This window comes from Vanessa tameamea, chromosome 31, assembly GCF_037043105.1.
Source record: "Vanessa tameamea isolate UH-Manoa-2023 chromosome 31, ilVanTame1 primary haplotype, whole genome shotgun sequence".
Classification (NCBI taxonomy): Eukaryota; Metazoa; Arthropoda; class Insecta; order Lepidoptera; family Nymphalidae; genus Vanessa; species Vanessa tameamea.
The window spans coordinates 2,549,984-2,562,017 of record NC_087339.1 but is presented as its reverse complement, the minus strand read 5'-3'; the positions used below and the strand labels follow the sequence as shown (position 1 = coordinate 2,562,017).

The following is a 12,034-nucleotide window of genomic DNA, read 5'->3' as shown; positions in this document are numbered from 1 at the left end:
AGTTACATTAAAATTAAAAATAGTGTTGGAATTTTGTGTTATTGTCGAACGTTTGCGTTGAACGAATTGACAATTTATATGAGCAACTGTCAAAATTTCAATAGTCAAAACAAAATATATATCGTATATTTAATTTAAAAAAGCGAAGCGTTAAATAATTCATTTATATATAAGTACATTTACATATTGAGAACATTTTTGAACATACTCCTAAGTAATAATGAAAAGTTCTTTTCATGGTAAAATTGATGAAATTCCCGGTGTATATGTTGATAATTTCGAAAATGCTGAACAGCAAGGCGCTAGAGCCTACTTCCTTAGCCACTATCATTCAGATCACATTCAGGGCTTGCATTCAGCTCAACTACTGGACGTTTTATCAAAGAACAACATTACAATCTACACAACGGAGCTAACATCCGCTATTATAAATGATGATAAAAATGACGAACGAATTATGAAATACGTCAGAGGATTAAAAATGGGTAAGTTATAATTTCGAAAAAAGAACTCAACTTTTTTTATTTTTAAATTTAGAACGACAAATGAGTGGTTACTGGTTACCTAGAATATAAAGAAAGAACCTCTTTTTTCTTTTTTCGTCTACGAGTGTTGGTGATCACTTATCAGGAGGCCAATTTACCAGTTTGCAACATATTAAAAAAAATTGTAAATGGTAGACATCAGTACATTTGACTCATTTTGATCACAGTGCACAGGGCTGGAATATCCATTAGGCTATAAAGGGCAATGAAAGCACATCAAAATTTTTTATAAAATACATTTATTATATATTGGAGCTAAATATTTATCTAATTTGAAAACAGTGATGGTATATTTGTACTACAGTATAAAGGATATTGTATTAAAGAGTAAAATTGTCTTGTAGTAGAAAGAAATTATTAGCAAGGATGTGCATTTCCTAGAAGCTTCAATATGGTTAATCCTGACAGACATTGATCAGAATAATACTCGCTATCCATCATACACAGTCTAACGTCAAACAAATTGCAAGAACAAGCTAAAGAAGTCAATCACACATTGAATTGTTTCAATACTATTGACCGAGATCTTGAATGATCTGTGATATTCTATATGGTTTTGGAATAAATTGACATTTTGAATGTTAGCTAATTTGTTTTCGGCCTTTTGAAGTAAAATTTAAGTGTATATAAGTAATAAAATAGAATAATTTTGTTTTATATATATATATATAACTATATATATAGATATATAACCAAGAATACACTGTGTTACAGTAACAGCCTGTAAATATCCCACTGCTGGGCTAAGGCCTTTGCTAAAATGTTAGTTGGTTGATACACATGTAGCAGAATTTCCTCATGACATATTCCTTCACTGCCGAGCATGAGAAAAATTATAAATGCAAATTAAGCATGTGTATGGAATATCAGTGGCCCTCGACTGGGTGTGAATCTACAATTAGATGCAAGAGTTCTAAACACTGGGCCATATTGGTTTATAGCATTAACATGTACAAAGTTTATTTAAAGTTCTGGCTAATATAATTTGAATTGTTATTTAATTCTTATAAAAAAGTATTTATTTTATAATTTTAGGCTCAACACTGATATCTTTGCCTGGTTTACCTGAGCAGAACATTCCAGATTTGTGCCTCAACGTCACCTTGATACCAGCCGGCCACAGTGCAGGATCAACAATGTTTCTATTCTCAACGACGACACAAAATATTCTATTTACCGGGGATTTTCGGGTATATCTGAACGACTTACCGAGTTACAAGCATCTTCATGTTGGAGATGAACCAATAAAATTGGATACAATGTATGTTGATACAACGTTTTTGGATTCCAATTATGAAAACTTCCCGAGGAGAAGTGAGAGCGTTGAAAAAATGATTTTTGAAATTAGAATGTTTCTGGACTCGGACGAGACTAATGCAATTGCTCTACACACTTCAGCCAAATTCGGCTACGAGTTTGTCTTCAATGAAATATATAAACGATTACACATAAAAGTATTTGTTGGATCGGACAAATGGCGTTTTTACAGGTAATTTAGATTTCGAAACGATTTTTTTTTTTTTTTTTTTTATTTGAATATTTTAAGCAAAGAAATGAAAAATTATTATCTGTGAGCATATTTGATGTCATACTTTTGGCGCGTACATGTCACATCAAATCTTGATGAAATCGCTCCCTAAACCGACAATTAACTATCAAGTCGCTCGAAATAGACAACTTTATTGATTATTATTACTAAATTCTAACTGAAACCTTCCTGTAAAGTACTTCCGGTGAAGCACGAATATCTTAATGATGTACATGTTTTAAATAAAGGTAACTTTTATTTTAAATAAAACTAAAAAATGCTTGGACAATCTGTGAATAACATCGGAATCAATTTCGTTAGGTACTGGGGACTAATTCTACTTACAAATTGGCATTTTTCGCAATCGAATCGAAACATAATCGTTTTATTTAGCCTTGTTGTACCAACACGACCGAGTAGGTATTCTATACAAAGAAACTCCAATCTCACCCCAGAACACGATTGTGAAATCTCAAAATATAATATGCGATATTGACTAGTAAAAATAAGGATACAAGTATCATAATGGCGTGTCACTTTAAGTTACTTGCCAACATTTCACGAGTGAGATATGCGAAGCGGTCGAAGTTGGATCGAAATAGAATCGGAAACGTATCGTTACCGTTTTAAGTTAAATGCACAAATGTTTGAGTTTTTAAACGTCAAAATTTGGAAACTAAAAAAATGTGCACGATTATAAAAAAAAAATTTTAACCAATTATTGCCGTGCTAGACCACCAATCTTTTAGGGAAATCCCCTAAGTTAGTAACAGATATTATTTATGTATAATTTTTTTTTTTTCAGTTCAATACCAAATCTAGTCCCTGGAGTGACAAACAACGAAAAATCAACTAGAGTTCATTTATGTAGAAATAGAAGCGAAAACAGTTCTCACAGCTCATGCGTTCAAAACTGTTATAATAATTATTTATTCTTACATTTATCGGCTATGAAATGGCTGAACTACAAAGAAGAAAAATGCTCAGTCGTCCGCGTGTCGCCGAAGCGAATGGACGTCTGTTTCGCTACTCACTGTAGTAAGAAAGAGATAGAGTATTTTGTGAATTACTTCGCACCGGATAAAATAATTGGTTTTCCTAACGAATATAAACGGACGCGTAAAAGAAATGAACTCTTCGATGATGGTCGGCTTGTAGAGAAAAAAGTTAAGCTAGATAAGAAAGTAGACGCTACATTGTTGAAATTGATGTTTAAATAAAAAAATGTCTATCTGTGTTAATAATATAAATATTATTTATACTAATATTATATAGCGAACGTTACTCTGTCTATTGCCATACCATTGAACCGAATTCGATAACATTTGGTATGGAGCAAAGACGGACAGACTTTTTTATGCCTAACATCTAACGAACAACCTCTAAAAGGCGAGCGAAGCCGCAGGCGGCGACTAGATATAATATATAGCAGCGAATATTGAACACGAGAGTAGAGTGTAGTGACGTCATAAGAAAGCGTTATGACAATGTCGTCACAACACACAAGTCGGTCCAAGCCCCAAGGTGACAATATATGTCAAAAAATATTACTATTGTTTCTAAAAAGAAGATAATGATAATGTGGTCCCTTGTAACGATATACATTTTTAAATATAGAACAGTATATATACCATGAGATATGGTTGTACTAAACGGATAGGTCAAGAGTTTCTGGTCGTCAGGAGAGCATAGTCAGCCTGGAGATGTGAGGTATAACATCAATATGGCAATGACAAAGACTAGGCTGTAACGGAAGCCATATCTGAATTTGGTAGGAGCTGATTTAAACAGTAAAACTACAAACAGTTTAATATATATTTATACAACACTATTACACTTAACTACTTAAATGCACTTAAATTTAACTTCCAAAGTTTCGATAACAACTTCGAAAATATTCAAGACGCCATTCACGAATCCACATCGAACGCCACAGATGATTTCGATCTCGACCAATGGCGTCGCTTCAATTCAAGGTCAACGTTGTTTATTAACTAACTCCTGTCATTGGAATGTACAATCTATTATATATAGGGTTAGGTTGTGTTGTATGAAACTGTGTGGCTTTAAACGAGCGTTTATACGCGTGATATACTAAAATGTGTTATAAATACTTTACAATTAAATTTAATATGATATATGTTTATTATGGACTATGATATTCATAATATTAAATGAATTTTTAATAAATACTTACTGATTTTTTATTTCTTATAAACTATAAAATGTAGGGCTTTGGGCAACTTGGTCTGGGTAGGTACCAACCAAACGTCAGTTATTCTACCGCCAAACAACAGTACTCAGTATTGTTGTGTTCCAGTTTGAAGGGTGAGTGATCCAGTGTAACTACAACCACATGGGACATAACATCTTAGTTCCCAAGGTTGGTGGGGCATTGGCGATGTAAGGAACGGTTAATATTTCTTACAGCGCCATTGTCTATGGATAAAATCTTGGTGGTAATCACTTACCAACAGGTGGCTCATGTTCGATCGCCAACAGATACCATAAAAAAATGAATGAGAAAACGAATTTACTAAAATACAAATAAATTGTTAGAATTAGTAAATTTTTAATGATTTAGAATTTTGACATCCGACCCGTACCGAGATTGAAACTTAACTGTCGTTTTCCTATATAACTACAGTTTAAACTTAGCCTAACAGTCCTGAGATAGCAAATCCAAAAATGATGTTCAGCTCATGTAATGACATCACCAGGATATAACAGTGCAAATTGCGCGCATGTTAGACCGCAATGAGAGCCCTACGCTCCCTTCCCATAATAATTATATAAATTATTAATATCAGCCAATCAACGATCATAAAGTGATTTTCATTTGCGACTTACCTAAGATAAGACATTTAGAGGTTATAAAACTAAACGAGGAAGTCATAAATTAATCGATTGAAATTGCGTTTAATTACAATTGTTTTCTACAAAACGATTAATACTAATTAAACTCCAAACGTCTCATTCAAACGGCCAATTAAATTCTGAAATGCATTAATTACTTGCAGAAATGACTGTTGCATTGATAATCATATTTTTCTTAAGCTCTAATTACGGTGGTAAGTTTTTTTTTTTTGTAAATGTCAGAAGTTAAAATCAAAAGATTGAATCTGATATGCCTTATAAAATTTTTTTATTTCAATTTAAAAAAAGACTTATTTTTTTTCAGATTGTGCACGCCCTAAGCGTTACAATCAAACCAGGTATGAATAAAAAATAAGGATTAAATAAAACTATACATAAAACAAGACTTTGAAGAATTTGGGAAAGATCTCCTGTCGTAACGCTTTTTCAGCCAGTTCACTCTACTGAAAACTGCGTAAAAGAACTTCGCTCCAAAAATATTTAATTTTAGTACGAAACAGCCCAGGTTTAAGTTAACGTTAGGCTTGCTTGGCTGTTTAAGACACAATCATAGCTCGTGTAAAACTATGATTTTGCGTTATTTGATTTTGTTTAATACTTGTTTGCAGACCGTCATCTAAATATGATAATCCCAATTTCATTCGAGACAGATTCCATGGTAAGTTTAATAATTAAGGCTTCCATTTATAATAATAATAATAATTATTATTATAAATAACTAATTTTAAATAAAATTTAAAAACCTCAGCGAAGCTGGCGGGTAACAGCTGATTAATATATCTTTATTTACGATAGAACACTATTACACTCAACTACTTAAAAACACTTTAATTTTACTTCCAAAATTTGGATTAAAGTTTCGTCGACGTTCTAAACACCATTTATACACAAATCCATAGTGAATATCATTGATTAATCAAGCTCTCGACCAATGATATCGCGTCAATTTCCTGTCAAATGTTTATTTGCCTTCTTCAACTGTTATAGTTGGTATAGAGTATAGACCCTAACCTAGCTTTCTGGCGTTATGTCAAAAAGTATAGATTAACAATTTCGAAGTCTAAATATTTCTTACTAGTGTGATATATTCCTAACACTAAAAACTTATACAAACAAACGTAAAACAGACGAAATATGGAAGCCAATGTTGAACGAGTCGTGGATCAACCGTTTCAATAAACCATTTAACCCTGCTTGGATGGATTACTGCGACCCATACCATTGCAACGATTACCACAAAGTAGCGTGCGGGTTAAACAGGAAGTCGATGCGTTTCAAATGGTTCCAAAGCGGATGTCATATTATATTAAACAACATGTGTGCTAACTATCGAGGGAATTTGAGTAAGTGTAAATTGTTTTATGCTGTGTAAGGGTAGCAGGTAGGTTGCAAGCCCTTTGGGTAGGTACGACTTAGTCATCTTACTTTCTATCGCCAAAAAGTAATATTAAGCATTGTTCCGGTTTAAAGGGTGAGTCAGTATAACTACAGATAAAAGGGATATAACCTTATATCCCAAGGGTGATTGCATATTGGCGATGTAAGGTATGATTAATATGATGACCGTAGGCGGTGGTGACCTTCAAGTGGCCCATATCCCAGACCAATTTTATAAAAATGAGTGTATTTTGAGGATTAATACGACTCGTACGCCGTGACAGCAAACGTCATGACGGCCTTGTATATGACGCGTGTATATTTCGTTGTAATAAACTATTAGAAATAATAAGAAAAATATATTTATTTTAACCACCATAATTCAATGATTTAAGCATCTTATGCTCTTATTTGATATGACATTCAGTTTGAAATGTGGACACTCAACGCTAGTTCACAAATTTGCAGTCGCTCAACCTTTTGTGGACGGAGCTATGACCGAAGCATCTTCTATACATATAATATAATTGGAGTGTCTGTTTGTAATATTAAAAAATAACCTTGTTTTACTAAATGCATATGTATATATACACGGTACATATACCAACATAACATTTTTTTAATTTTTTGTCTGTCTGTTTGTTCCGGCTAATCTCTGGAACGGCTGCACCAATTTTGACGCAATTTTCACTGGTAGGTAGCTGATGTAATAAGGAGTAACTAGACTACAACATTAACTTTTTTGTTAAATTCAAACGCGCACGAAGTCGCGGTCACAGCTAGTTGATAAATAAAATGAGACGAGGGGCAGAAATGTCATAGCTTGTCACAAATATTGAAGTACTGTCACCTATCCGTCAGCCAACTGCTTGAGTTGAGTCCTAGAGTAGAGATCGCACAATGTCGAACACCCTTGAACCAAATTTTACTAAAAAATTGTTACTATCCAGCCAGATATCACAGCCGATATAAATAAGCACAATAGATCCACAATCACGATTAAACTGAGTTTGATTTTTTATCAGGAATGTATTATAACAGTTATAAAACCGTAGAATTGATACCTAGATTGACCAATGTTCTGAAGAAAGTACCCACAACCCTGTATATTCCAATACAGCTATGAATAGTATAAATATATTGAGTTTTTCCTTTTTTAGAATACGATATGGTGGAGACCAGGTTTTGTACGCAATACGTAATGTTTTTACGAAGCGGCTGTCCGTCGCACTGTCCAGATTATTTGGACCCCGTGTGTGGAGTTAGCAGTATTGATAATCACATTGTCCTGTTTAAAAATGAATGCGCTTTCAAACGTGCAAACTGTCAAAGTGACATTTTAGAAGGTATGTTTTGAATGTCACTGCTATTACTCTGGTAGTTTGAATTCAAAATGGCGACCAAGTTAAACTAGTACGTTAGTTGCCATCTTGAATTTGAGATGAGTAGGTTATTTAACAATGCGAAAAATAAAGTGTAAATTATTGTAATCAGTATATATTATGAGTGAGACTACATTCCGAACAGGTGGTAGCTTTACTTTAAATAGTTTGTTAAATGACGATTCAAAAGTGCTTGTAAAAGCCTACTAGAATAAAGGATATTTTGATTTATTATTAAAAAATAATTCAATAATTTTACAAATAATAATTTATAAAATTATTTAATATTTTTTTAATCGTTGATCGCCTTTACCGCAAAGGACATAAATTTTAGTTCCAATAAAAAAATTAAAGTCAAAATTGTAGAATATGTAATAATTATTGTTGCTGTATATTGTTGTCCAATATTAATTATAAATAATTCGATAAATATATCTACTTCCTACATTTTTCCTACCTAAATCAAAAAATATCGATCTCACATTAAAAACTGTAAGGACCGAAACTATTTTACAGCTTTTCCAATAAATCCACAGTGCGATTCAGAAGTCCTCCAATTGGTCTACTTGAATAAAGAATATTTTGATTAACAGCAGTTGTTATTTTTTTGCAGAGTATGAAAACATTGACCTGCGAGTCTGCAGTTATGTTATTAATGTGTAAACATTAAAAAAAATAAAAAAATATTCTTTCATTATATAAACCCCATCGTATTGCAATTCGGGTTCACTGTAAAATGAACTAAGATTATGAGAATGATTTATTAATAGCGACAAAACGGCACGCCCCCTTCACTGGCTGACCTGACCTTACTTTTAGAAAAATCGTTCTTTTTTTGTAATAGGTAGGCGGACCGGCAAATAGGCCACCTGATGTTAAATGTTCACCACCGGAAACATTGGAAATTTTCAGGAAATTGAAGAGCAGCTTACACGATTTCCGATGGTGGGCTTTTGTGCAAACCCTGGTACCACCCAGTCTTCAGATATTCTGCCGCTAAGAAGCAATACTTGGTATTGTTGTGTTCCGGTTTGAAGGGTCAGTTAGCCAGTGTAACTACAGGCACAAGGGACATAACAGCTTAGTTCCCAAGGTTGGTGGCGCATTGGCGAAGTAAGGGATGGTTAACATTTCTAACAGCGCCGATGTCTATGGACATTGAACAACATCAGTTAGCCCATTTACTACATAAACAAACACTAAAACATTTTCCGCTATGGATTCAACCTTCGATTAAACGAAACCGAATATTTATAGATATGTTCGTACTGATTAATTTAAAAGTTATTTTATAATGCTTGAATGGTTTTAATCTTGCAAATGCAATGTTTTTAAAACGTGCAAATAGTTTTTCTTAATATTGGATTTGACATGGAATTCACGATCATTATTTTAATTTTAGGTACGTTATTTTATTTAAACTTATATCATAAATTATAATAAGTTTTATACATTAGCAGCCTGTAAATTTCCCCACTGTTGGGATAAGGCCTCCTCTCCACGCTGCTCTAATGCGGGTTGGTGGAATACACATGTGGCAGAATTTCGTTGAAATTAGACACATGCAGGTTTCCTCACGATGTTTTCCTTCACCGCCGAGCACGAGATGAATTATAAACACAAATTAAGGTGCTTGCCTGAGTTTTAACCCGAAATCATCGCGTTCTAACCAATGGGCCATCTCGGCTGTGGTTCGAACGCGTGCACCCAAAATCGAATAGTCCAAACCCCGAGCTATTACTGAGAATTCCTTTGACTTGGGTTTTAACCTAAGACCTCTGGATCTGCGACCTTATATCTTTGAATATACTAGACCAACGAGGCCGTCAATAGAAATATTATTGTCAATTTTCGTTTTGTAATATCAATAATATGGACAATTAGTAAGATCTTCAATAATTAATTATAATCTATACAAGGTTTGTCTAGAGCAGTGATTCCCAAAGTGGTCCAGGTGGACCCCCAGGGTTCCACGGGAGACTTGCTGGGGGTCTACGTAGGCATGAATAAAAAATGGGGGTCCATAAGATGTTAATAGGGGTCCACGAAAATTTATCTGCTTTTGATAGTAAAGAGCAAAAATGTAAGCTTAGTTTTTATAAGGGCCTATCTACACTGTTTTAAGTACCTAACTAAGCAAATAATATTTTAATAAGGCAAGCGACTGTTACTTGTCCAAACTTGCGTATTCGATATTACGTACAATTCGTAATATCGAATACGCAAATATATCACGCAAATAATCATAAAATTCGTGTAAAGACTTGCAAAGCGCTATCCACCCGACAGTGCTTAATGCTTGTTCAGACATGAACTTGATCACCACTATAAATACTTGATGCCAAAGGCAAACTCTTTATTTGTTTCCGGAATTTCGAAAAAAAGGTGTGAGAAAATTTATATCAGTGTTTGCTAGTGCCGGAGAAAAGTAAGTACCTACCTTTTTTTTGTTATAGTACTTAAGTATTTTGTTTACGTGTACTCGGTTGATCACAACTGCTTGTATATATAGGTAACTCAGTAACTTACAGATATTTTAATTGTCCTCTTTTGATTTGAAGACAAACACAGCTCGTTATATTCAATTGTTTTTTCACGAGTAAAGCACTACCTCTCTAACTGACACGAAACATGGCTACAGAAAAGAAAAAATGTCGACAATATAGTGTCGATTATTTGAAATATGGTTTTGTTCCATCAGAGGCAGACAAACAATTGCCCATATGCCTATTATGCAACAAAGTTTTGAGCAATGACTCTATGAAACCATCAAAGCTCGAAGATCATCTAAAAAGGTGTCATACTAATAAAATAGGTAAAGATTTAAAATATTTTCAAACATTGAAGGAAAAATATGAAAAGAGACCCACCATGCACAGTATGTTCGCTTCAACATCTCAAAGTAACGATGATGGCTAGCAAAATCTGGAAAACCGCACACTATCGGAGAACAATTAATTTTACCCGCTGTTGAAGAGGTTTTAAAAAATGTTTTGCACAAATCTTCATTTGACGTACTAAAAAGAATTCCATTAGTAACAATACTGTACAAACACGCATTGATGAAATGAGCTCTGATATCGAAAGTTTTTTGTGCAATCATCTGCAAAAAACTCATTTTTTTATACAACTGGACGAGTCAACGTTACCGGGTAGTGAAGCATTATTATTGGCATATGTCCGATTTATAAAGGGGGAAGAAATTCACGAAGAATTGCTTACAGCTATTCATTGCGTAATCCACCGACAACATCTTGTGGCAAAACATTTAAGTGACAGGTTGAACCAATCTCTTCATTTTGTAATAAAAGCTGTCACCAAAAACAGAAGCAATGCATTGAATACGCGTTTATTTGCTCAATTGTGCGACGAAAATGATGAAGACTTCCAACGACTGCTCTTACATACTGAAGTACGCTGGTTGTCGAAAGGTGCATGCTTAACGAGTTTTACTGTTTTCGATTCCGTATTAGAGTTCCTAGAAAGTAGAGACCCAGATTTAAAAGAAAACTTGATCAAATTCAAAGCAGACATTGCGTATTTGACAGATTTGCTTAAAAAAATTAATGATATTAACTTGCAGTTGCAAGATGACAGCCTGAATTTAATAAAAATAAGGGGATAATTTCGGCTTTTCTTGGGAAATTGAAATTTATGAAGCAAAACATTAGTCGGCGCGAATTCTCTCAATTTCCAAACTTGTCGCAGGTAGAATGTATTGATTAGGATATCCATACCTACAGTTAACATTTTAGTGCCCTGCATGATGACTTCAAAACCAGGTTTGAAGATATGCTGACGGAAGTGGCCAATGTTGTATTACAAGAGGAGCTGCTCGAGCTAAGCATCAATGAGGAGCTGAAGGTGAAATTTAGAAAAGGCTACCAAACATTTTGGCTGCAAGCAGAAATACCCGAAAAATATCCTGGACTGTGGGAAATCGCAAGGAAATTTTTAATAGCTTTTCCCTCGTCATACCTAGTCGAGTGCCGTTACAAACCTCTTAACAAAAACAAGGAGCAAATTAAACATCACAGAGCGATTTGCGGTTATTGCTCACAAAAATAAACCCAAACATTGATCGTTTGCTGACACTCCATCAAATACATCCTTCCCATTAATTAAAATTATGACCTGAACCTATATTACCTTATTATTTTTTTCTTGTAATTCTATTCTTTTAATAAATAAAGTGTTATAAAATGTACCATTTTTCGTTTTTATTTTACCTATCGGAATATAGGGACAGAACTCAGTGGCGACACAATTTTTATTTTTTGGCGACTTTAAGAACGTGGTAGAAATGTAGCAGCAGGGGGTCCACC

General features: G+C 33.9%; 1 protein-coding gene and 1 pseudogene across 1 annotated transcript; both read left to right on the top strand.

The window, feature by feature from the left end:
• The first annotated feature begins 163 nt into the window (after window positions 1-163).
• Window positions 164-3,352, top strand: LOC113391383 (protein artemis-like). Its single transcript, XM_026627333.2, has 3 exons — window positions 164-485; window positions 1,581-2,034; window positions 2,879-3,352. The coding sequence occupies exons 1-3, from the start codon at window positions 221-223 to the stop codon at window positions 3,291-3,293; spliced, it is 1,134 nt and encodes a 377-aa protein (XP_026483118.2). The 5' UTR covers window positions 164-220; the 3' UTR covers window positions 3,294-3,352.
• A 6,988-nt stretch (window positions 3,353-10,340) lies between these two features.
• LOC135194510 (SCAN domain-containing protein 3-like) lies at window positions 10,341-11,830 on the top strand (annotated as a pseudogene).
• The last annotated feature ends 204 nt before the right edge of the window (window positions 11,831-12,034 follow it).